General features: G+C 38.6%; 1 protein-coding gene across 1 annotated transcript in view; it reads left to right on the top strand.

The window, feature by feature from the left end:
• The first annotated feature begins 11,923 nt into the window (after positions 1 to 11,923).
• The window catches only part of LOC114460870 (cilia- and flagella-associated protein 44-like), a 228,515-nt gene continuing 214,478 nt past the window's right edge, over positions 11,924 to 25,960 (top strand). Inside the window, 18 exon segments of the mRNA XM_028442745.1 lie at positions 11,924 to 12,005; positions 12,723 to 12,914; positions 13,097 to 13,199; positions 13,282 to 13,452; positions 13,455 to 13,497; positions 15,694 to 15,739; positions 17,377 to 17,445; positions 18,307 to 18,471; positions 19,354 to 19,503; positions 19,574 to 19,621; positions 20,390 to 20,489; positions 22,324 to 22,418; positions 22,541 to 22,744; positions 23,522 to 23,632; positions 23,732 to 23,884; positions 23,982 to 24,188; positions 24,494 to 24,636; positions 25,464 to 25,743. Coding sequence (XP_028298546.1) covers positions 12,000 to 12,005; positions 12,723 to 12,914; positions 13,097 to 13,199; positions 13,282 to 13,452; positions 13,455 to 13,497; positions 15,694 to 15,739; positions 17,377 to 17,445; positions 18,307 to 18,471; positions 19,354 to 19,503; positions 19,574 to 19,621; positions 20,390 to 20,489; positions 22,324 to 22,418; positions 22,541 to 22,744; positions 23,522 to 23,632; positions 23,732 to 23,884; positions 23,982 to 24,188; positions 24,494 to 24,535 — 1,905 coding nt within the window. The 5' untranslated portion in view covers positions 11,924 to 11,999 and the 3' untranslated portion in view covers positions 24,536 to 24,636; positions 25,464 to 25,743.

Raw genomic sequence — 25,960 nt, 5'->3', positions numbered from 1 at the left:
CATTTGTTTTTATTATGTGCCTCTCATCAAAAGTTTGGAACAATTTCTGTGTAACCCGAGAATATCCAATATGATTCATCACCCAACAAACTGTAGCAAAGATGGCTTTCTTAAAGACATTGTTAATGGAAGCCTTTTCAAAACTCATCCTTTATTTTCTGTTAAGCGCACAGCATTACAGTTAATTTTATATTCAGATGAAATCGAAATCTGCAATCCTCTTGGTGCACATGCTTCTGTTAACAAACTACTGATGTTCTATTACTCATTAGGAAACATTGAGCCAAAATTTAGATCAAAGCTTCCAGCCATAAGACTTCTCGCAATTGCGAAAGCTAAGGATATTTCAGAGGCTGGTGTTGATGTTATTTTGGAGCGAATCGAAAAGGATTTAAAGAAGCTTTACAGTGGTACAAGAGTCAAAACTGGAAGCACGGAAACAAATATCTTTGGTGCTGTAATATCAGTATGTGGGGATACCCTTGCTCAGCACGATCTAGCTGGGTTTAAATCTGGGGTTGGTTTTGCTTTTAGCAAGTGCAGGCATTGTGAGTGTGACTTTAACAGTATGCAAAGCAACTTTGACGAGAATGATTTTACCCCAAGAACATTACAAAATCATATCAGACAGTGTGAAGAAATGGAGAGGGCCAGTACAGAATTTCTTAAAAAATCCCTAATGACCACTTATGGCCTTAATAGAAGGAGCAAACTTGTCGATTTCCCAGCTTTTGATTTAATCCGGCAAACCCCACAGGATATAATGCATGTCTTACTTGAGGGTGTGGTGCCCTATGAAATGAAATGCGTGTTAAAGGCTCTCATTTTGTCTGGAGACACTGAATTGGACTCCATAAACACAGGTATACAAGGCTTTTCTTATTCACCGGTTGATGTACGCGACAAACCATGCCCCATCACTGTAAATACTTTATCCTCAAATGATAACAAACTTAAACAGTCTGCAGGGCAGATGTTGGTGTTCATGAAAATATTTCCATTTATTGTAAACAGCATCAGTACTAATGTATATGTTCAGTTTATAATAGGATTACTTGAAATATCTCAGATCATATTTTCCCCAGTTATAGCCATTGAAACATTGGAAAAACTCAGGAGGATGATTGAACAACACCTAAAAGAGTTTACTAATCTTTTCCCTGCCAACAACATAACTCCCAAACAGCATTATATGATACATTTTCCTTCACAAATTGAGGCCCTGGGTCCCCTGAGAAGACATATGTGTATGAGGTTTGAATCCAAACACAGATTTTTTAAAAAGTGGTCTTCAAAATTGAACTATAAAAATATTTGCAAATCTCTTGTCCAGCACAATCAAATTGTTGAAAGCACACAAAATGAGAACAATAATATTTTTACCCATGAGAAAGATCTAGGCCCTGTGGGAGAAGTGTCAAATTTCCAATATGTTGAGTCAAAGCTCAGAGATTTTCTAAACATTGTCGATGTCCAGCATGTAATTTCTGTCAAGTGGGTTACGTTAAATGGTAACACTTACACAACTGGAAAAAGCTTGATTATTACAGACACTGATAATGGATTGCCTATTTTTGGACTGATTAATAATATTTTCATTGTTGATTCGGTTTTATTTTGTTGTGAATATCAAGTTCATGAAACACTAGATTTTAATAGAAATTTGCTATCATATGAAATTACTGTACCAAATGTTGCCATGGCCACAGAAATGATTAATTTGGAGAAACTGAAGGATTACACTGCATATCAAGCTGTTATGCTCAATACCAAGATGTATGTTCCAAGAAAATATGATCTTACTGATGTATTGTTGGTAAATTAAAATGTTTAATAAACAAACTGTAAATATTGAGTTGTATAGAAATTTGCTATCATATGAAATTACTGTACCAAATGTTGCCATGGCCACAGAAATGATTAATTTGGAGAAACTGAAGGATTACACTGCATATCAAGCTGTTATGCTCAATACCAAGACGTATGTTCCAAGAAAATATGATCTTACTGATGTATTGTTGGTAAATTAAAATGTTTAATAAACAAACTGTAAATATTGAGTTATTGACTCTTGTTTAAATGTATGTTGCTGTTCTCTACACTGGGTATCTCGGTTGGCCCATTCATTGCGTAAATTCAAATGCCCATTATAATGACAACAAATGTGCATGTGATGTCATATCAACAGCATGGCAGACTGCATTCTATTACGGCAACAGCATAACAACCAAACGGTAAATTTGCAATGTTACGAAAGTAACTATGCTGACTTGCTGCTTATTTGGCTCCTGTTGACGTAATGGAATGCTATGCTGTTGCTATGCTATAGAACACACAAAATCTTAAAACAAGAAAAAATCTCTTACTGTTCACTGGTTTTGGCATCTGCATGCGTGATATAACTTGATTTTGTATAAAATCTACTTAAAATAAGATATAATATCTATGAACGATTGCTCTAGAAAGAATAACTTAAAACAAGTCAAATTATCTTAATAAGAACGTGTCCTAATAAGTGAAAACATCTAGAATCTAAACTTCTAAGATTAATATTCTTAATTTAAGTCAGTTTCACTTGGTTAGGAAATTCATTTTTGTAGTGCAGAGCTGTAAAAATAGCCTTCACGAATATAAAATTCAAAGGAGAAATAATCAAGCAAAGAAATAAACTCAAGGGAACGAAGGTGTACATCAATGAAAACCTGACAAAACAAAATGCAAGCATTGCATGGAAGGCACGTCAAATAAAAAAAGAAGGAAAGATTGTCAAGACTTGGTCAAAAAACTGCAGGATTTACATCCTGGAAGAAGAGGACGGAAAACCAGTTCTTATCAAAACGATGGACAACTTGGGAAAATACGAAGGATCCACCTAAACAATAACACTACTGATGGTAATCATGGATATGGACCCAGATCTATATAAACACTGGAAACAAAACTCAGACTGTGATTATTTTACGGAGACTGATTTAAATGTGAAACCAAGAGTAAAAAAGGTCTGTCATTTATTCATTTCAATTACTAGGTGGTGGGGTGATTAAGGATTACATTAAATTTAAATTCAAAGTGTTTATTGTCATATGTGCAGTTAGAAACACGGTTTTTTTTTTATACAATGAAATTACTGCCTTGCTTATGAGCTGGGATATAATAATGTGTTTATACAAGTTAAATCTAACAGTGGAAAATACAACACTGCCAATAAAACTAACAACAGCAGTTAGAAACACGCTTATGAACTAAGATATATTACATTAAAATACTGCCTTGCTTGTGAACTGGGATGTAGTGATGTGTTTATACAAGTTGGATCTGATCCCATCATCAGACAGTGGAGGATACAACACTGCCAATGGAACTAACAACAGCTGGATTACCCTTGATGTAGAGACAAAACAAGGTGACATTGTGGATGAAAAGGGAAAAACCTTCCAAACACCTTCGAAAGAGGAACTATTCTTGAACTGGAGGAATGCTAACAACGTCTGGCAGGGAACAAGGCCAACACAAACAAAGATAGAGAGGACAACACTGACTACAGACGGACGTTCAGAAGAAATCAAGAATGTTTGACCAGAGAGACATGTAAACCCATGTAAATTTGCGATGGTAAAACAGGGGACGGGACCCGGATAAGCAAACTGCTTCTCTCGTCTCCTTTTTCGGCATGTACAAAAAAAGAAAAAGAAAAAAAAAAAAAAAGTGAATGTAACCATGTCGGAAATAAACTGAATAAATAAATAAATAAATAAATAAAAATAAATAAAGAGCTGATGGAGAATCACACGCTCTCAGAACATGTCCTACCTTTGGATCACGTTGGAAGAAGTTCTGGACCTTGAATAACTGTTGTTACTTGTGTCGATAAAAATGCCTTTAGTTTAAATTATTCTTTCATTTTATTCCTTCTCACTTACCTCATTCCTAGGGCTGGGCAATATGGCCTTTTATAAATACCGCGATATTTTTAGGCCATGTCACGATACACGATATGTATCTCGAAATCACACCAGTATGATGATTCTATATGTCTACATTAAAACATTCTTGATCATACTGCATTAATATATGCCAATTTTAAACTTTCATGCAAAAAAGGGGATATCACAACTAAGTCAAAGTTGACATAACTGTATTTATTAAACAGTGAGTGGCTCAAACATAAAATTGTCAACACGTTCTGTGCAAAATTGTCACAGAGACATTTCAAAACAAGACATTAGTGCAGGATGCAACTCACATGGCATTTCAAAACACAAAATTAAAGTGCACTTTTTGTACATAATGCCACTACAATATTTTAAAACAAATAGTGCCCTTTTGTGCATGTTGTCATTAAGATGACATTTCAAAACAACACTAAATTTAAGTGCACCTTTTGTGCATAATGCCACTAAGATATTTTTAAAAAAAAATCAAAAAAAAAAAAAAAAAAAAAGTCCGCGAGTTTAACGGTATGGTCATTTTCAACACCGCACAGACTACAAGCTGCGATATATCGAGTATATTCGATATATCGCCCAGCCCTACTCATTCCTGTTAAATTACAAACTACAACTGTTCAAGATGACGACGAGGTCCTATATTGTTTTTGAAAAGTTTTTTTTAAAAAGTTTTAAAAAGGTAATGAAATTAACCTCAGGATTCCTGCATATACCCTGTTAATTATTTAGTAGCTTTTCACATCATTTGGTAACTTTTTAGATATTTGAACAGCTTTTAAGATCATTTAGCAGCTTTTTAGATAATTTAGTAATTTTTTAAATCATTTAGTAATTTTTTAGATCATTTAGTAGCTTTTTATTTTATTTTATTTATTATTTAGTGAGTGGTAATACCTAAAGCAGGTATTTGGGATTAACGTATGTACAGCCCATTATGAGTTTTAGCCCACATCCCAAGGCGTGGCAGTGCATTGCAGACCAGTATATGTGCAAAAAAGGAGCCCCAGGCCACCCCCCCACAATCGAGCAGCACCCCAGACGCCCCCGAGATCCCAGGCCAAGAAGCAGCCACCTCCCCCCACAGACACATCTGAGGAAGCCCCAAAAAGCCGAGCACCCAGCGCATCCTGCCAACGACCCTAACCCCCAACCCCAAGGCCCACCGCCAGAATCCCGCCCCCCCAACCAACCCAAGCACCCAAACCCAGTCAACATGGACAACAAAGATGTAATTGTAAAAAGTGGAGATCTTTTCCATGTCCTCATGCAACGAAAGAGCTGCTACGATCAGTTGGCCGAGGGTTTGAAGTACTATGGGGTAAGTTTAAATTTAAATGCAACTTTACTTACATGTGCATGTGAGCTGCACAATAAAGGAATATGTGAAATGTGTGATATTTTCAGTATTATTAGCAAGATGGCTTGAAAAATACAGATGCTCACATATATATACCATATCAGTCTAAAGTTTGGACACATACCTGTTAGATCAAATGGGTATGGATGTCCAATCTCTTGAGTCATACTGTATATTATATACAAATATTGAAACTGCCATTAGGCGAAGGTTTTTGTTGGTTTTTTTTTAATGCCAAACTGTATTCTCACTTGCTCTGAGGCTGTTTATTAAATGAACACACTTTGAAGTATAACTTCAGGATAGTGTTTCTATCCTGAAACTACAGGATCAACATCTAAAATCATATCTGCTCATTTCTCATCCTGGTAACCATTAAATATATGTGTAAGCACTCATGAGAAGCTTCAGAAGACAGAAGCAGCTTTCCACTGAGATCCACCTGCTCTGATTGGCTGAAGACTTTATTCTCAGATTATTAATTTTTATATTTCAACTTTTTCTAGGGAAAATGGCAAGAAATTGTAGATTTTTGTCACTGACACATTTGGAAAAGTTTAAATTTACGCTTTTAATTTGTAGTTTCATCTGTGGTCAAAACCAGAATCCTAGGGCAGTGTTTCTCAAATGGGGGTACATTTACACCTTGCCCCTCCTTATTTGTCAGATCTCCTGCGTATTGCCACTTCCTTTCACTCCCTCAGGTCTTCATCCTTCCATTGTGTTCCACCCTCCTCCATTGTGCCCTCCAGCCGGCTCAGCACCATTGGGTGGAGAGCATTTAGTCACTTTGTTCTCTATCTCTGGAATTCACTCCTGTCAGACATTCACATCGACTCTCTCCCTCTGTTTAAATCCAAACTCGGTCGTCACCTGTTCAAAATTGTATACTCTCTGTAGTTACATTATCCCATGTTTTATGCTTGTATTTTTGTTTTTTTCTCTGCTTACTTTTATTGTACAGTGACCTCGAGTGACCTGAAAGATGCATTTAAATTAAATGTATCATGTAGTAAATGACATCTTTAACTAACTACAATAACTGACCGTTTGATTTCTAAATGTAAAACATCTTATAATTAAAATTAATACTGTAAGATTTCAACTTTTGAAAACTGTGCATTGACATACATTTCTTCCTGCATGTACAGTGGGCCATAAAAGTATTTATTCAGCCACCAAATGTGCAAGTTGTCCCACTTAAAAAGGTGAGAGAGGCCTGTAATTTTCATCATAAATATACCTCAACTATGAGAGACAAAATGAAAAAAAAAATCAAGAAAATCACATTGTAGGATTTTTAATAAATTTATTGGTAAATCCCTCTGTAAAATAAATATTTGGTCACCTACAAACAAGCCAGATTTGTGTCTCTCACAGACCTGTAACTTCTTCTTTAAGAGGCTCCTCTGTCCTCCACTCGTTACCTGTATTAATGGCACCTGTTTGAACTGGTTATCAGTATAAAAGACACCTGTCCACAACCTCAGACAGTCACACTCCAAACTCTACTATGGCCAACACCAAAGAGCTGTCAAAGGACACCAGAAACACAATAGTAGACCTGCACCAGGCTGGGAAGACTGAATCTGTAATAGGTAAACAGCTTGGTGTGAAGAAATCAACTGTAGGAGCAATTATTAGAAAATGGAAGACATACAAGACCACTGATAATCTCCCTCAATCTGGGGCTCCACACAAGATCTCACCCTGTGGGGTCAAAATGATCACAAGAACAGTGAGCAAAAATCCCAGAACCACACGGGGGGACCTAGTGAATAACCTGCAGAGAGCTGGGACCAAAGTAACAAAGGCTACCATCAGTAACACACTACGCCACCAGGGATTCAAATCCTGCAGTGCCAGACGTGTCCTCCTGCTTAAACCAGTACATGTCCAGACCTGTCTGAAGTTTGCTAGAGAGCATTTGGATGATCCAGAAGAGGATTGGGTGAATGTCATATGGTCAGATGAAACCAAAATAGAACTTTTTGGTAAAAACTCAACTAGTCGTGTTTGGAGGAGAAAAAACACCATACCATGTGTAAAGCATGTGACAAAGGGCAGCCCTGGTGGAGTCCAACCCTCACTGGAAACCAGTTTGACTTACTGCCAGCAATGCAGACCTTTCTAATATTAAATACATTATTCATAATTTTATTTTTCTTCTCATTTGTTTTCTGTAGAATTTATTTATTCATTTATATTTTGGCTGCACGATTAAAGTTAAAGAATAAACAAAATATTTGAGAAATTTGCATCCAGCAGTCATCACTGCATTTATGAATATTAGTTCTAAAAACATTTTTATTATTAGGATTTGGTTAAATTTTGTTTAAATCATTAATTTCATATAGTTAGTAGGGGTGAGTATTGACAATGATATTACAATACGATACGTGTCACGATACAATAATATTGTAATATATTGAGATACTCTACCCAGTTAATATCAAAATTAAACGTAAAGATGAAAAATCAAGTTGCTGTCTCTCAATCTTTTTGGTCAAATATTAATAATTGGATTTCACTAAAAATAACTGATTTTCCAAACTTTGAAATACAACATATTGTTTACTACATGGAAAATTTAGATTCTTCCATTTCAGATATTGTCAATATTATTTAACTACTGGGGAAAAACCATATTCATTGTGCAAAGTGGAGAAAACACAAGCCCTCATTTTCTGGATTTACCAACGAGTTCAAACTGTTTTTTTACAGCCCTGGAGAAACTTCAGAATAGTACATTTGTACAGAAGCTTTATTCTGACTTTGCAAAAAAACTGTTGTTTTGACTTGGGGAGCGTGTGTGTGTGTTCAAGATGTAGGTACGTATATGTTTGTATGTGGATGTGTTTATGTGCATTTGTTTACTGACTGCCCATATGCTGCTGAGTTTGGCCATGATCTCCTCTGTGTCTAAGCTCTGATTACTATTGTATTTTATCATTTTTAATTTTAAGCTTCTTGCCTTGTTCCCCCTTTTACTGAAATGTTTGTTTTCATTCTGTTCTTGCTTCTGAAGCTGTAACAAGCTGAGATTTTATCGAGTGTTTGGAATTTTGAAATTGTTCAATAATAATTAAAAAAAAAAAAAGAAAAAAAAAAAACATTCACACCATGATGGAGGAAAACACTTCCTGTTGTCTTTCCTCCTGACAGTCATGTGACCGAGCAGCCAATCATAGAGCACCCTCTGCTGGTCACAGCAGCTCACTTCAGACTTCTTCTTCTTCTTTGGTTTATTGGTGGTTATCAAACAACTGTAGGTGCATTTCCGCCATCACTGGTAAGGAATGTGAACTAAGAAGCAGGAAGGACCCCATCAGTGAAGAAACAGAGTCCTGGTATCTGCCCATCTTCGGAGTGTACCACCTGCAGAAGCCTGGTCAGATACGCGTTGTATTCGACTCGAGTGCTCAACAACAAGGTGTTTCCCTTAATTCAGTGCTACTAACAGGTCCTGACCTAAACAACACCCTGCTTGGTGTACTGCTGCGGTTTAGGAAAGAGCCCGTCGCAATCACAGCTGACATCCAACAGATGTTTTATGGATTTCTTGTGAAGCCTGATCACAGAGACTATCTAAGATTCTTTTGGCACAAAGACAATGATCTGTGCCAAGAGGTGCTAGAATACCGCATGTGTGTTCATGTTTTTGGAAATAGCCCATCTCTGGCGGTGGCTATTTATTGTCTCCGAAAAGCTGCTCAGGAAGGCGAGTCAAAGTTTGGAACAGACACAACACGGTTTGTGGAAAGGAATTTCTACCTGGATGACGGACTTATTTCCCTTCCCACAGAGTCTGAAGCTATAGACCTACATAAGCGAACGTGTGCATCCTTGGCTGAATCCAATCTAAACCTTCACAAAATCGCCTCAAACAGTGTCACAGTCATGCAAGCCTTTGACCCCAAAGAACTGGCCACAAACATTAAGGACTTAAGTTTAGATGATGAAATGCTGCCAGCACAGCGAAGTCTTGGTCTCTCCTGGGACATAAACTCAGACTCATTCACATTCAAAGTGGCCATAACGGACAAGCCTTACACACGTTGTTGTCTGTTATCTGTCATTAATGGTATCTTTGACCCATTGGGACTGGCAGCACCAGTGACAATTCAAGGCAGACTGTTACTACGAGAATTAGCCAGTGACAACCAAGAGTGGGACACCCCTCTTCCCGAGAACAAGGCAGAATCATGGGAAAAATGGAGAATGTCATTACAAGACCTGTGCAGTCTTCATGTGCCACGCTGCTATGTGTCATCTTCACTTCCTGAATCTACCTACACAGAACTATGCATCTTTTCTGATGCTTCCAGCAGATGCCTATCTGAGAACCATCTCTGAGCAAGGTCAGAGTGAAGTAGGGTTTGTAATGGCAAAAGCGAAGTTAACGCCAATACCTGAGTCTACAATACCTCGCTTAGAACTATGTGGAGCTGTTCTCGCAGTCGAGGTAGCAGAGCTTGTACTAGAAGAACTGGACTACAAGCCAGTTGCTGTGAAATTTTCCTGTGACAGTATAGTTGTACTTGGATACATCAGCAACAACACCAAACGCTTCTATGTGTATGTGCACAATCGCATTCAACGCATTCGCCAGACAACAACCCCTGAACAGTAGCATTATATCTCATCAGAGCCAAATCCAGCTGATCTAGCAACAAGGTCGGTACCTGCAAATCAACTGATGGACAGTATGTGGTTCAAGGGACCATCATTTCTGTACAAGCCCCTCGAACTTGAGATATATAAGCCATTCAAGCTGGTAGATCCTGACGCTGATGTGGAAGTTAGGAAAATTACCACACTGACAACGCGCATTGAGAACCACAGGCTCACATCCAAGAACTATCAACACTTTTCAACATGGAGCTCCCTTCTCAGAGCCATCTCTTTCTTGGTTCATCAAGCACATTCTCACATGTCAACAAACTCATCAGTCAACACTTGTAAAGGATGGCATCGCTGTACAAAGCCACACACGCCAGAAGAGTTGGAGATAGCCAAAAGGCTCATCCTTGAGTCTGTTCAAAGAGATGCTTACCCTGATGAGTACACATCACTTCAAAAAAACAAGGAACTTTCCAATTCAAGCGAAATCCTGAGTCTTGATCCCTACATGGATGGCAGTCTTATCAGAGTTGGGGGACGCCTTGGACAAACCTCACTCAAGCCAGAGTTAAAAAATCCACTCATTCTTCCAAAAAATCACCATGTCACAAAGCTGTTAGCCAGACATTATCACATGGAGGTAAAGCGTCAAGGACGACAGTTTACAGAAGGAGCCATAAGAGCAGCTGGCTTCTGGATTGTTGCTGGCAAAAGAATGATAACATCAATCATTTACCACTGTGTGACCTGTCGAAAGCTTAGAGGTAAACAGCAACAGCAAAAAATGGCTGACCTTCCTCCTGAAAGGCTTGACACATCTCCACCTTTTTCCTACGTCGGACTGGATGTATTTGGTCCATGGACAGTTGTTACTCATCGCACAAGAGGTGGTGCAGCTGAGAGCAAAAGGTGGGCCATTCTGTTTACCTGTATGAGTACTTGAGGTGTCCACAGTGAAGTCATCAAGTCACTGGACACCAACAGCTGTGTGAATGCCCTGCGGAGATTCTTCGCAATCAGAGGTCCGGCAAAGCAATTCTTGTCAGATAGAGGTACCAACTTTGTCGCAGCTAGTTCGGAACTTGGCATGAATCAGCTTAATGATAAGACAACAAAAATCCTTGCCTATCTTTACAATAATGACTGCACATGGAAGTTTAATCCTCCACATGCCTCTCACATGGGAGGTATCTGGGAGAAGATGATTGGTGTCACTCGAAAGATACTGGACTCTATGCTTCTGCAGAACAAACACAGTTGTCTGACGCATGAAGTACTGTGCACTTTGATGGCTGAGGTTTCGTCCATAATCAATGCAAGACCGCTGGTCCCAGTTTCATCTGACCCCTCATCACCATTTCTGCTTTCACCTGCAATGCTTCTGATGCAAAAACCACCTGTTGTTCCTCCACCAAGAGAGTTCGTTGGAAAAAGACTTGTCAAAAGTCAATGGAAAAAGGTACAAGCCCTCGCCAATGAGTTATGGAGTTGCTGGAGAGACGAATACATCTGCACCCTTCACTCAAGACGAAAGTGGCTCAAGACCTGCCGCAACCTGCAACCTGGAGATATTGTGCTCCTGAATCAATCACAAGCTGCCCGAAATGCATGGCCAATGGCTATAATCACCTCAACATTCCCTAGCAGTGATGGTAGGGTGCGCAAGATTGAGGTGAGGATCCCAGGGAACCTCAAAGACTTTTCAGCGGCCCATCTCTGAAGTCATTCTTCTCCTTGAGAATGACCAGTAATGAGTAAAGTATTCAAGTAGTGGCATTATCATGCCAGATGGGGAGTGTTCTGCCCTGCAGGTTAATAAATAGTTTAATTTGTTTCTTAAAAATAGTTGATTATAATTGTTGTCTTCCAGTTTTAGTTTGTAATGTTAAAAGCACAAATGCACATTAATTTTACCCAAAGGCGTATTTTATTTTGAAGAGGCTTGTAAGAGTTGCAAGGTATCATGGGTAATAAACCTGCTAGCTAGCGTCAGTGTGCAGTGTAATGGTGGATAGATGTGAACATACAGCTACATCTTCCTGGTTTAAAGTTCTTCTACACTTCAGAAAGCAATGGCTGTGAGTATATACTTTGTTTAAGAGCTAAAGTAACCTGATTGTATAACTTTTAGATACTTTATGTGTGTTTAAAGAGTTCGTTTTTGTGGCTTGAAAATACTGCTATTAGATTGTATTGCCATGCAAAAAACGCCATCTTGTGGTACATAATGGAACAGCAGAAATATTATTGTTACTTTTTACATCTTGTAAGCATGTCTACATGACATTGCATTTGTTTAATGGTTTAGTAGTGATTTAAATGTTTATGTTTTTGCAAGAAGACCAAGTGGTTAATTGTGTACATTTTATTTTGTGTTTTGCTTTATTGCAGTTTCACTCGTAATAGCATGAGTCTTCATGTCACAAGGTTTTGTGAATAAAGGGAGCAAGATGCTCTGAACCTGGCTCGTAAATTCAAGTTTGGCTTGCTGTTTATCTGCGTTAACATACTGGGCGTATACAACACGTAGTGAGAACAGTACAGTTACGTTTTATGGGCTTTTTGTTTTATTAAAGGCTCAGTAAGTGTGATTAGTTGTAATTGAACTTTAGTCATTTAGGATGTAATTGTAATTGATTTCAGGGGGAAAATAATAATTGTAATTGGAAAAAATGCTGGTCAACATAATCAATTTAGTTGTATTTGAACATGGATAATTGAAGTCATAATTGTAAGTTTGGCAGAAGTATGTGTAACTGTATAAAGTGAGGCTGTAGTCAACAGTGCATTACCAGGTTATGGTCCTCATCCATCCGTCCCTCAGTCACTCCTTTGGTTATGACAGCGAGCGCAGATCAAACCTGATGCTGCTGGATGACAGAACTCTAGTGTTTATAGCAGGAAACCTGCTTGTACTGCTGCAAGTTCACACCAAGGAGCAGAGATACCTGCGTTCCTGCAGCGGAGAAGGAATAGGTGCTATCACAGTAAACTGATCTCCTGACACACTGACGATGTTATCATGCATACTCTGCTCAACAAATGTATATTTAACAAAGTACCTGTAATGTAGGCCACTTCCAGTCTTCTGTCCCCAGTTTTCTGACCAGCTTCTTTTGTTGTGACTAATATTAATCACATGTATATCTTTATGTATGTTTGTGTGTAGGCTCATCCCAGTAATGAGTACTTTGTCATAGCTGAGAAGGAAAACCAGCCTCTCATACTCGTCTATGAATATCCCTCATTGAGACTCTACCACATCCTCAGAGGTAAACATGATACATAATATCTATTAAGCATTTTTGTCATTTTGGATGATGGAGGCTGTTTTCTTATTTGCCATGTGTGCAGGAGGCACAGAGCAAGTGTACAGCTCTGTGGACTTTAACCTGGATGGCAGCATACTGGCCAGTGTGGGCGGAGCCCCAGATTACATGCTGACTCTGTGGGACTGGAGACATGAGGAAGTGATGCTGAGGTGCAAGGCATCCTCACAAGAAGTCTATAGAGTCAGATTCTCCCCACACAACCAGAACTGCTCACCTCGTCAGGAACTGGACACGTCAAGTAAGGAACACAATGATTACCCCTGACTAGCCTGGAGATAAGCCACACCCACTTCCTTACTTTTTGTAATCGCCTGTATTAAACATGATATAATAATACAAGGAGATTAGGATGGATTCCAGGCTAAGTACAGAAGGTGCAGCAGGAGCACCAGTGGCTCCAGGTGTGGCTTTTCTTCACAAGAAGGTATTTTATGTAAACGACTAAGATGTAAATATGAATAAAGCTTTATGTACTTCACTGAAATAAAAAAGAGCACATTTTTATAATAAATACTAGTTCAAAGCTTCAAGGTTCCTGGGGAAACAAAGCACTTCTTTGAATGACAAACAGCTCAATCTGACTGATATCATCTTGTTATGGTGAAATGGAAGGATGCAATAACAGAAATATTGAACTTGTTCATTATAATTAGAGCCCTGACGGTTTAGTCTCGTATTTATTTATTTTTAATCCTGAGCTGCTGTTTTATTGAAATGAAAAGGATTATATACTGAATCAGGACACGTTAGTGAGTTTGAACTTTGGCATTTCAATCCAATAAAATTCCACTGAAACTAACAAACTGAACACCACAAATCACTGCTTTGAAAAATGTCAGGGAAAAACATTGTTTTTAAAATAAATAAACAGATATAAAAATAGTTTGATAAATATTTGGTCAATTCCAGCAAATATACAGGTATGGGGGAAAAAGATGACATTTTTAAATTATAAAAGCAAATCATAAAAAGAAATACTCGTGTTAATAAAATTGTGCTTCATAAAAAAATGTATGTAAATGTATTTTTCTAACTTTTTTAGTTTTTCAGTGTAAAGACTATATTATAGCTCTAAAACCAACTAATCTGCAAAGGAACACGTGAATTGAGCATCATCTTTTCAAACAATTCCCAGGCAAGGTTATTGTGTAACATTTAAGCTTTTGTGACCGTTATTACTAGTCCACACTGCTTAAAGCTGGGGTATGTAAGTTTTTTTTTTTTTTTTTTTTTTTTTTTTTTTTTATTTGGTAAAAAAATCAATAATCATTTTTAATATATTGTATTGCATATTGTAATCCAGTGTTCTGAGTGGACAGTGAATCTCTTCTCCATCTCCTGGCTCTGTAAATGATCTTTAAAAATGCATGAGTGTGATGCTGGACTTCAGCCAATCAGAGATGTTTCTACCAACAGGGTGATCTCATGAGCTGTTTTAAGCATTATTATTGGCTGCTCAAGCTGCTCTTCAAAAGTTGATGCGTTTTCTGGATCTGAGAGTAGGGACAGTCCCATGGCTCTATATTCTAGCTGAAGTCTCTTATCCGGCTTTTGGCACAGCAGTTACACGGCAAATCAAGAGGAAAAAGGAAGACCGAGATGGAGAAGCAACAGAATAAAGGCAAAAACGTGTTCAGGAGGAACAGAGTCCACAGGGTCGGTGTGTGCAGCGAACTGCGAGTGGTCTGCTTTCAGTCAGCGCAGTCCGCCTCGAGTCAGAGAGAGTGAGAACAGACGGAATATTTAGCTTATTAAAAATGATCTAAGGTGGAAATAACAGACCCAATTCATCTGCAGTGTGGACGCAGTGTGTCTGCTCTGATCAGCTGAGAAATGACTGCTTGTGTTTGCGGAGCAGCTGTGACTCTGACCCTCTTACTGTCCTCACAGCAGTGAGTGATACATGCTTTTATGTCTCGAAAACATCAGAAAACTCTCCAATAACACAAGATGAAGTTCCTACATTTGTTACTCGTCTCTATGGAGAAAACAGTCGCAAAGAGTTCCACAGTGTGCGCGTGCGCGCAAGTTTTGTTTAGGAGGGGAGCGTGGAGCGCCTCACGATTCTACATACCTCAGCTTTAAAGAGTGGTGTCTGTCTGTAAAGAACTTGTTTACTGATATCATTGCATTGTGTAAACATAAAGAATTTCTTTCATGTTTGTTATTTTCTCAGGTTGTCATGTATCTTCATGTTATTTGGCAGGAGTGTCATAATTATGAAGATAAAGACTTTTTAGAGGATGAGAAAATATTAATATTACAAATGCATATTTCAAGTCATCAGAGTAATCAACAAACTCCTCAGGCCAGGATTTAAAAATCCTGCTTTCTACCTCCTTCAAAAAACATTAGTTAGTGAAGACTTTTGTTGTGAAAAAAGACCTTATGTGACACTGTGTGATTTTATTTCTTCTTTTTGCATCCTGTTTAGGTTTTGGACTATTTCTCCCACATTCACAGGTCTCAAATTGCAAGGGGTTATGGCAGTGTTTTTCAACCTTTTTTGAGCCAAGGCACATTTTTTTCATTGAAAAAATCACGAGGCACACCACCAGCCAAACATGTTAAAAAATGATACTCTGTAGCCTATATTAACAATATAGCCATTCTCATCAAAGTGTCTTGAATAGGAATCAAATAAACACAAAGAATAAAGGACTTTATCATCATTTGTATTTCTTCTTTCAAATAAAAAGTGCACTTAACATGTCCACTTCAAAAATACAGCTTGAACATAACAAATGAAACAACAATGTGGTCTTAAAGGTAGTAGAAAACGTCAAAGTGTTTTGCAAACTCTAATTCTGTCCAAAATTATTAATTACCAGGAATACAGAAATATCGTGCTTATTATGACAGAAGCAATAATATTTGGGAAAGATTTCACTGTTCTACACTGAGAATCCAAATGAAACATAACTCTCGCTGTATTGCCTCGAGCTCACCGTCTTTGCTTTCTTTCCTCCACTCATACTAGGGCCTTCTTCTGGGTCCGAATTTTGTCCAGGGCCCAGTTCGGAATTGGTATTTTTCCTCTTCAAAAACTTCTCCATCACTGTCACCGTAGTTTCGCTTACCCACAATGCTTTTACCGCCAGCTGTCACTTTCATGCCTCACTAATTCTCTTGTCTCAACGGACAATGCAATTCGCTACCTGCTGCCATCTAGTGTTATGGAAGAGTTTTACATGATTACGCTCTCAAGGTGGGTTCACACCGAACGCGACTGAAGTGACTGAAGCGATGCGATTACATTAAAAATCAATGTAAATGACGCAACGTCAATTTATTCCCCCCTCAGCGACGCGACTTGCATGATCAAAGTTGAAAAATTTTAACTTTTTAAGCGACGTGAAGCGATATCTCCCGTCCTCCACTGTCTGTAGAGCGGAGGCAGCAGCCCCTCCCTCCCGCTCCCGCTGCAGTGCTGACGGCTGCAGCGGAGGCTGTTCTACTTCCTCAAAGTATCAGGTTCAAAATTAAAGCGGTAAATTTCTTTAAAACCACAGTAACTACTGATCAAACACATTCTGAGTGAAGTCATCCTTTAATATCTCCGTTAAGTTGATCATTTAACCGTAGAAGCGGAGCAAGAAGGAAAAAAAAAGACGTCATCAACACTCTCTCTCTCTCTCTACCCTGTTACCGGGGCCACACACACACACACACACACACGCACACACGCACACACGCACACACGCACACACGCACACACACACACACACACACACACACACACACACACACACGCACACACGCACACACACACACACACACACACACACACACACACACACACACAGCTCCCTAGTGATCGCGTCGCTGGAGCGATGAAATGATGGACTGACAAAAAAGCACCACTATGTGCAAACTACCGATCAGGGACGATTTAAGGCAACGGCATCGCTTCCGTCGCGTTCGGTTTGCACGCACCTTTATTCACTACTGCAGCACGGACACTCGACAATGGTATATTATTTGCAGATAATAATTAATATGTTTTCAAAAATTTTTTTTAGACCAATTAGGTGAAATTGGATAATTTCCCACGGCACACCTGACGATCTCTCGCGGCACACTAGTGTGCCGCGGCACAGTGGTTGAAAAACACTGGGTTATGGGATATTTTGGGGAAACATCAGCCACTGACGTAGAGGGATTCGTGGAGCTTCCTGATAGAAAGGTAGGTCACCTGCTCCAGTTATGCAGTACCTGGCATTATAACTTTCTCAGTTCAGAGATGACATTCAGCTCAGATTCCTTTCATGCTTGTAGCCAAAGACAATCCTAATGTGGCATTTGCTAATTGATACAGATCCTACAACCAGCTTCTTCATGTGTTTAGGAAACTAGGATAAAGTTCTGCTAGAGAAAAGAGATGTGTTCTGGCTTTGTGACCAATTTAAACTGAGCCTGACTTCTGTCACCGGTTGGTACAGTAAAATCAGTTGTAGAAACCATCTTGTTGCTGATGTAGTGTAAGACACATGCATTTTCGTAAAGAAATTAAAAACAAATGCACTGCTAAATACTTCATTTGGAGCAGAAAAATAAGGATTCACAGGGACAACTTTTTATAATTTTCACTATCTCTGTACTCGCTTCTGGAAGTCAGATAAAGGTCATTTGTGTGAATAATTTGATGTCACAATTTGCTTTTGGTCAAGTTTGTGTATATTCATAACAGCTCTGATTTGTTGGTGCCATTAGTACGCAAATATTTCTACTCTCCGCTCCTGTCCCCCCATGTTAAAAACAACTAAACCCCCCCTACTTCTGACAAAACATTCTTTGTCTTAAGTCAGAAAAAACATGAAATATATAGCTACAACTTTGTCAAACCAATGACAGGTCAATTATATTTTTACTGAACATAAGGCCAATAAGCAAATGTTAAGGACAGATTTTAACTACATTTTCCTCCGATGATTTTATTACCATTAATATTCTGGCCCATTTAATGGTTCACGACAAACAAATTGACTGTTTTTTTTACTTCACCAGTGTTTTTGGTTCTGAATTGACTGAGTCTTCTCCTGGTTAGGTGGTAACAGGTACAGAATGGGGTAACCTGCTGCTGTGGGATAGAGAGGCCATCAAAGTGGAGATCTGCCAAACAGAGCGGCAGAGCTGTCATGTGGGGACAGCACAGCCCTTTTCCTTAGAAGATGGACTGTTGATGACTTTTGGTTCTGATGGGGTGATCAGGGTACGATTAATCTTCTCTACGTGTTTTATTTTGAGCAGGTTTATAGGGGATCACATGCAGCTTATTCATGCTGACAAGGCAGGAGACAGTATTGGCTACAGGCGGCTATCTGTCTAATATTGTGTGGCCCCTAAAGTAAACACACAAAATGACTTCAAAAACACATAAGACAATAGAAAAACTCACAAAACAGCAGAAATTCACAAAATTGCTCTAAAAACCTATAAATGACCAAAAAATACACAAAAGGACAACAAATATACCAAAAATTACTCCATAAACATTGACTACAAAAAAAACACTCAATAAAAAAAACTACACAAAATGAATTCCTAAAACACACAAAACAACAAAGATACACAAAATTACAGAAAAATATACAAAATACAAACAAAAGACAAAAAATTACAACAAACAAATACACATAAAAAGCTTGTTGTTTATTCCTTTATTTATGAACAGATTGGTTGTTGTTATGAACGCTGACATTAATATGGATAATGTGGCCCTCGGATCGAACTATCATATTTTTGTGGCCCCCGCTGTTATAGAAGTTGCCCATTTCTGCTGTACTGGATGCCTGTGTGTCACAGGGTCACCACCTACAGACACTTTTATTCACACAGCATTATTCAACTGATGCCAACAAACCACTATTGTGTTAATAATTGTCAATATATGACTCATCAACATCACAAGAACAAGTCTCTCATTACTTTTGAACTAATGAAGGAACTTCATTATTAGTTCTTCATTTGGAGCTGCTTTCATTTCATTTTTGAATTGACCCTTAAAAGAACAAATCTGTTATTGCATGTGGAAACCACACCATTATTCTATTTGTATGTAAGGTGTATGTCTTACTATGTAACTCTGCCACAGGGCTGGGACATTGAGAAAATCAACATGGCTGACACACACAGTGGAAGGTTAAAAATGGAACCCATTACTGAGCTGGTAGTTGGACACAATGTCTGCCTGTCATCTGTGGTGAGGAGCCCCCTACCCAACTCCTTCATCTGGTTTGCCCAGGTCAGATGCAAAATCATCAACACTTGTGTCTACAATGCACCATAACGCTAGAGTCGGTGTGTTCCTACAGGATTCCAATGGAGCCATCTGGAAACTGGACCTTTCTTTCACAAACACTGTGAGTGAAGATGGTTTCCCTGAAATGATTTTCAGATCATTTACATGTTTGTTTATTTTTTTATTTCCGACAATTATTGGCTTTGGTGTCTCAACTGTTGGGGTGGGTCACAGAAGTCTGTCGTAGAGCCTTTCCAGGCGTAACAGCATTGTACCATTTTTACATTACATTTGGAGTTAGTTTAGTTTAGTTTCAGTCCTTAGAATTATATTTAATGATAGATGACTAAAAACGATTAAATATATAATGAGAAAAAGGGATAAATAGGTAAAAGGTCCTAAGTAGGCTATTTGCCTGTGGGTGAAAGTCCATTGCTTTTATTTTGAAGGGTTTTACTACTAACTTTTTCTTAGAGTACAGTCTATTTAGGCATCACCACATGGCAACAATTTAGTACTTTTTTCCCGCTAACTAACATTGCTTTTCACTAATTAGTAAATAGGTTTTCAAATGAAAAGGTAATTTTGTAATGTATTTTTTACTCCACATTTTTCCCCTAGTTTTCAGCTTGCATATACAAATGGCAGCCAGAGACACACTATAGGGCCAAATACATTTGACCACCTTATATTTTTCAGGGTTTGGGCTGGCCCCTTGTCTTTGTTTAAACCTGCCTGTGATTTTATGATCACAGGTTCAACAAAACATGTTATTTAAATGAATTTGAGAAGTAAAATATGACTCCATTTGTGTTGTGGCTTGCTATTAAGAAGTGATGGTGGGTCCTAAACAGTGAAACAAAGGCTGTGGTTACATCTGTATGTGCAGACTCCAGATCCAGAGTGCCTGTTTACTTTCCATGCCGGGTCAATCCACGGTCTGGATGTTTGTAAAACATCACACCTCATGGCCACGACAGCTCCTGACCGTGAGTACGCACACACACAAGCACACACACACTTGACATTTACAGAAATTGCTTTCTTCCTTGGATTAGTATGGAATAGTCTCAGATTCTTATAATCTCCTTAACATAATCTCCTTTTTTGAAGTTTTACTATAATCCAGGTCTCGAAAAAGAATTATACTAAACCTGGCCAGAGGCCGGTTATACAGAATTATACAAAAATTGTAAAAACTGGTGTTTAATCAACGTGTCTGTGCTCCGACTATTGGTTTAGCATTATCGTTGCAGATATTGCTCAGACTTTCTCCCTTGATTTAATTTCGGGCTATAATCCCGCTCTATCCCAGTCATTGCTTTTGTGTCCTTGGGCCAGGCACTTTTCACACATGGCCTCATATGAATGGGTATGAATTGTGCATGAATAGGCGTGGTTTGCCCCAGGGCAGCTGTGGCTACAATGTAGCTTACCACCACCTTTATGACTGGTGTGAATTAATTATGGTTTCTGTAAAGCACTTTGAGTGTCATTAGAAGTGTTATATGAACACAAATACGTACAATTCTAAAGTCATGAACTATTGTCTAGATGTCTTTACATATTTGCTGTTTTTTCTCTCTTTTTCCCTCAATTCCAAATTAAAGGTCAAACTCCTGTTCCACACAAACATATGTTAACTAATGAAATGTATAACTAAATGTTTAACCCCTTTCTGATCATTTCCACATTTACAATCACCTTTTGCATAATGTGCACAATCTTAAGCAAAACATGATCGGACCAGTCCATGATTTCATTAGTCTAAAACTGTATTATGTTGTCTGGAACTAGACAAACAAAGAAGCATCCAGATTTTGAATAAAGTCTTAAAGCAGAACTAAGTAACATGCAGTTAGCACTGCCCCTAAAGGTTCCTTTTGGTTATGCCACTGTCGTAAAAACTCTGCACCCCCTGCCGCCTGCCCCACGCCACAGCTACATGCTTTTCTCTCCCAAGACGGTAGCAATCGATCACTGAAAAATCCTAATACAACAGTGACACTACGGGTGCTTTCACACATAGTCCCATGTGACCATGTCAACAGTATGAGGAAGAGAGACAAGTAAAATAAATGAATGGGAGTAACACGGAAGGGAGTGTGGCAATGTGTGTGGTGTGTTTGTTTGTGTGCTGACAAAGCGGCTCTGAAAATGGATGGATAGATGGATGAATATTTGTGTGTGTGCTGCGTGATGGAGGGCTGGCTTGCGAGTGTGTGTGCGTGCCTTTTGCCGCGACGACAGTGTGTGTGATTGCTGTGTGTTACTGCTGAGCTGTCACTGCATGGAGTTGCTCCGTTCCTCAGACAAAGATCTTCTCTGCCTTTTTTTGACAGCCTCCACCATGATATAAGTTTGAGAAAAGTGAATTTGTAGACAACCGTGTGCAGCCACGGGGCTGGTCATAATCTAGCATTAGTTTGTACTGGGCTGTCGTAAAGCAATACGTCTTGCCACCGGATCGGAGGCAGGGAAAGTTGCAAGTGTGGTTTTCTGGCCAGAGACAGCAGGGAGAGATCAAAGACCCCCCAATCACCCCATAAACACTTGTATTACCCTCACAGGAACTACGAGAAGGTTTTATTAAGGTGAAAAGGTTACTTGGTTCTGCTTTAAGAAGACACTAGATTAGTGATGATTAATATAATTAGATTATTTGAGTTCAGGTTTTATTGAAACCTCAGTAGGTGAAACCAGCCCTCAGTGTTTAGATTGAGTTTGATAATATTTTTAAGTCATTAGTATTAGATATTAGAAGTTATAGAAGTTGAGTTTTTTGCTTGTATAGGTTCAACACTATCCTGCTTCTCTTCTCAGGCTCAGTCAAAGTTTTTGACTTCTTGGCAAAAAAACAATTGACCACCAGTTGCTTCAACCAAAGTGGGACTACCATCAGCTGGGCTCCACCATGGGTATATTTGCTGACATCTAAATTTGCATTTTTAAACATTTCAGTTTTATTTATTCACCTTTCACAGTAAAACCAGCTTGACAACTTAGACATCATCAATACTTTTCTGGTTTCAACTGTTAGGTGAAAGCGAGCAGTGGTCTGCTTGGCTTTGAGGATGGAGTTGTTCGTTTATTGGAGCTATACAGACCTCAGAGTTTGTATGCGGTATCCAGAAGCAGCTGTGAAGAAGATGGCAAACTGCGCCTCAAACAGGCCTTTAAACCTCACAGTGAATCTGTAACTGCACTGGCTTATGAGCGTAATAGGGAGATCCTGGCTACAGGGGTAAGAAGAGGTTTAGTTGTGCAGTTTTATTGAATATTGCTGTAGATATGATACTGTATATGATATGATATAATGAAAAATAAGCAGGTGTTACATCATGAGTTTAAGTCCAACAATAAAACTGACAGTTCTCAGTTCTTCCCCACCCCGAACCATTTTCCTACGCTGACTCCCTCTTCCCTTTCTCCTCACTTAGGTGTAACACTGCCCTCTGTTTTTATATTCTCCCTTTAATGAAGTGTTTCTTATCCTTCCTTAGAGAGGGCTGGTAATGGTCACAATTATGCAATAAAATGAATTCATTCATTCATGACATCCTCCAGTTTGGGAACCACTGATGTAAACAGTCCTACCTTTAGACATCTTACTACTCTGAAAGCATATCTAAAATAGATTAAAACATAACTTTGTGACATTGCTAAAAATTAGAATACACGGCCCTTTGATTATATCACTACACTGCCTATCCTTGTGGATTTATCCCTTGTTCTCCAAGTCTGAAAACATGTACTATATTTAATTTATAAAATCCGAGTCTCAAATAATGAACGTAGATGTCAGATTTTTGTTCCTCTGATTATGACTGTTATACAGGTGAACTGTCTTTAACAAGAACTTAAACCACTCTGACACAACAATAACAAACTATATTGTAAACATTGTAACCTCTTTATTTTCCAGTGCAATTTCAGCAAGTGTAGCTTGGTGAGTTTAAATAGTCGAGTAATGAATAAGTAAAACATTTGTAACCTTAAGTCTTTTTTTGTAACTACTCAGAGCGCGGACGGAACAGTGTTCTTCTTTTCTGTTGGGGAAAAGTACCTTCCTATCGGCTTTATCCATGTTCCCAGCCCAGTGCAGGCACTTGAGTGGTCTCCTGCATCCCATGTAAGTCTTATTCAACATCCTCACCATATAGTGCTGCAAAGATTGTCTGCTGAAAAAAACAACTATTCAATCGATTTTCTCTTCATTGTCTTAACACAGAGCAATAACAGACTGCTCATTCTGTGTTGGAATGGGCATGTGGTTGAAGTGAATTGTCCCAATCCCAAGGATCAGGAGCCACTTAAAACCTTCCTGCTGCCTGAGCTGCACAGGAGGCCATTCAGGTTCCAGAGTATCAAATCTAGAATCAAGGTCTGAAGCCCAAAGACATTGTTTAAAGGTTTTTAAAAATACCAAAAACTCCTTTGAATGAAGATGAGTTGTGTCATGTGCGTTGCTGCTTTTACAGAGACAGGAAGACATTTTAAGACTTCAAGCTTTAAAGGAGGAGAAGAAGAAAAAGGCAAAACAGCTTTTAACCTTGCTTGATGCTAAACAAGAAGAAGACGAAGAAGAAGAGGAAGAAAAGGAGTTACCACCAATCTACATTCCAGATCCTCCAAGTCCTCTCTATTGTGGTTTCTATTCAGAGCCAGACCATTTCTGGCTTTCCATGGTACTCATAGACACAAATTTTTCTGGAATGACTCAAAGAATCAAATTTGATGAAAAATATTCAGGAATGTCTAACACCCTTCTCTATTGTGGTCTATATTCTATAGACCACTGTACTGTACATTTTTTGTTGGTACTAGCTAACTGTTTCTGTTTAAACACAACAAAGAATGGCAGATTTTTGAGTTAATTATTATAAATGATTATGGTTATAATATCATTTTTATGAGCCAATATAACCGATGAGTATTATTGAGGAGTTTTATTATGACACTGAATCTTTTTGTTCTTTTCCTTGTCGCACAGGGTGGTTTTGACTCAGGTTATTTGTATCATTGTAAGTTCTGAGAGAATCAAGACGAGGAACCAGAAAAGCCAAAGGATGAACCTTTTCACTTTCTACCAATCCACAATGCAGACAATGACCCAATTTGCTCAATCACCTTCAGGTAGACGGAGATCAAACTAACAAGTTGACTCTTTCATTTTAAATTCAGTTTGCAGAGCTGAAAGGCTGAAAATGATGTCCATGTTCAAATATCTGTCAATATTTTAGAGGATCTTGTTTAACTTCAGATGGATGACAAAACAAGATTTTATAGCTTTATTGTATTAAATCGTTCAGAGTTTTTGGACACAAGTCCAGCCCTTTCCTGTATATTAACACTGGACTTTAATTTACTATTAGGAGCGGGATGATACACTGAGTTCAGGATACGATACAATGGATGATAATGGGCTCACTATAACGATGCAATATCATATTTTTTGAAAGGAAAAAAAGACAATGAAAATGCAGTTGGACTAATAACTATAAAATAATAATGGTTTTATATCACTTTAATTAACCCTGAAAATACTTACATACTCGGGGTTTGAACTTTTTAACTCAATGAAAAATAAAAACTAATCATAACAATCTGGTGTATAGGAGATCGTGTGGTTTTTTTTTTTAATCTGACTCCCCCAAGAGATACCACTCAATGTAACACTTTGTGACGTTTTAATACCGTGATATCTTGTCGCATGAAATATCGTCCCACTTTTATTTACACTCAACATCAGAATCATGTTAAGAGAAACTTCATAGACATTTTAACTGATTTGATGAGTATGTGTATCTTTTTAAAATTCCCTCTGACAGTTAAAACATCAGGCAGCTTTGTTAAAACCCTGATTTGACAGATGATTAATTGTGTGTGCGATTGAAGGTTGTTTACCAAAATACCTCAAAATTCCACTTCATACCTGACTTGTCCTTCCTGGTGTTTTACAGCTCCAGCAGAGAGCTGCTGCTCTGTGGCATGCATTCAGGTTTCATCAGAGTTTACCCTCTGCAACCAGGTGACCTCAGCCTCACCTCCATGCAATCTTACTGGGTCCTCAGCCCCCATGATAATCAGAATGGACAACTGCACCACATCCGCTGCAGCCATGACGACCTCTTTGTTTTAACTGCTGGAGATCACGGGAACATATTTTCCTTTACAAGGCGTCCACCAGAGGAGCTACAGAGCAGCCTGCAGAGAAAGGCTGCCATGATTCCTTCACCAAGTGTCAGTATACCTTTCAATTAGCATTCTGCATGGCAACGGTCATATTAATAAGCCTTATGTATTTTTGATGGATATGCTACTTGAAACACCTGCCACAGCATTTTTTTGTTAACAATACAAAGAAAAATGTTGATGGTAACAAGAATAACAATTGGAAGGACAACAAATGACGCACCGCAATGTTTACCAAGAACAAGTTTTTTTTCTACCCTTTCAG

This window comes from Gouania willdenowi, unplaced genomic scaffold, assembly GCF_900634775.1.
Source record: "Gouania willdenowi unplaced genomic scaffold, fGouWil2.1 scaffold_82_arrow_ctg1, whole genome shotgun sequence".
Classification (NCBI taxonomy): Eukaryota; Metazoa; Chordata; class Actinopteri; order Blenniiformes; family Gobiesocidae; genus Gouania; species Gouania willdenowi.
This window is presented reverse-complemented; position numbering and strand designations above follow the sequence as displayed.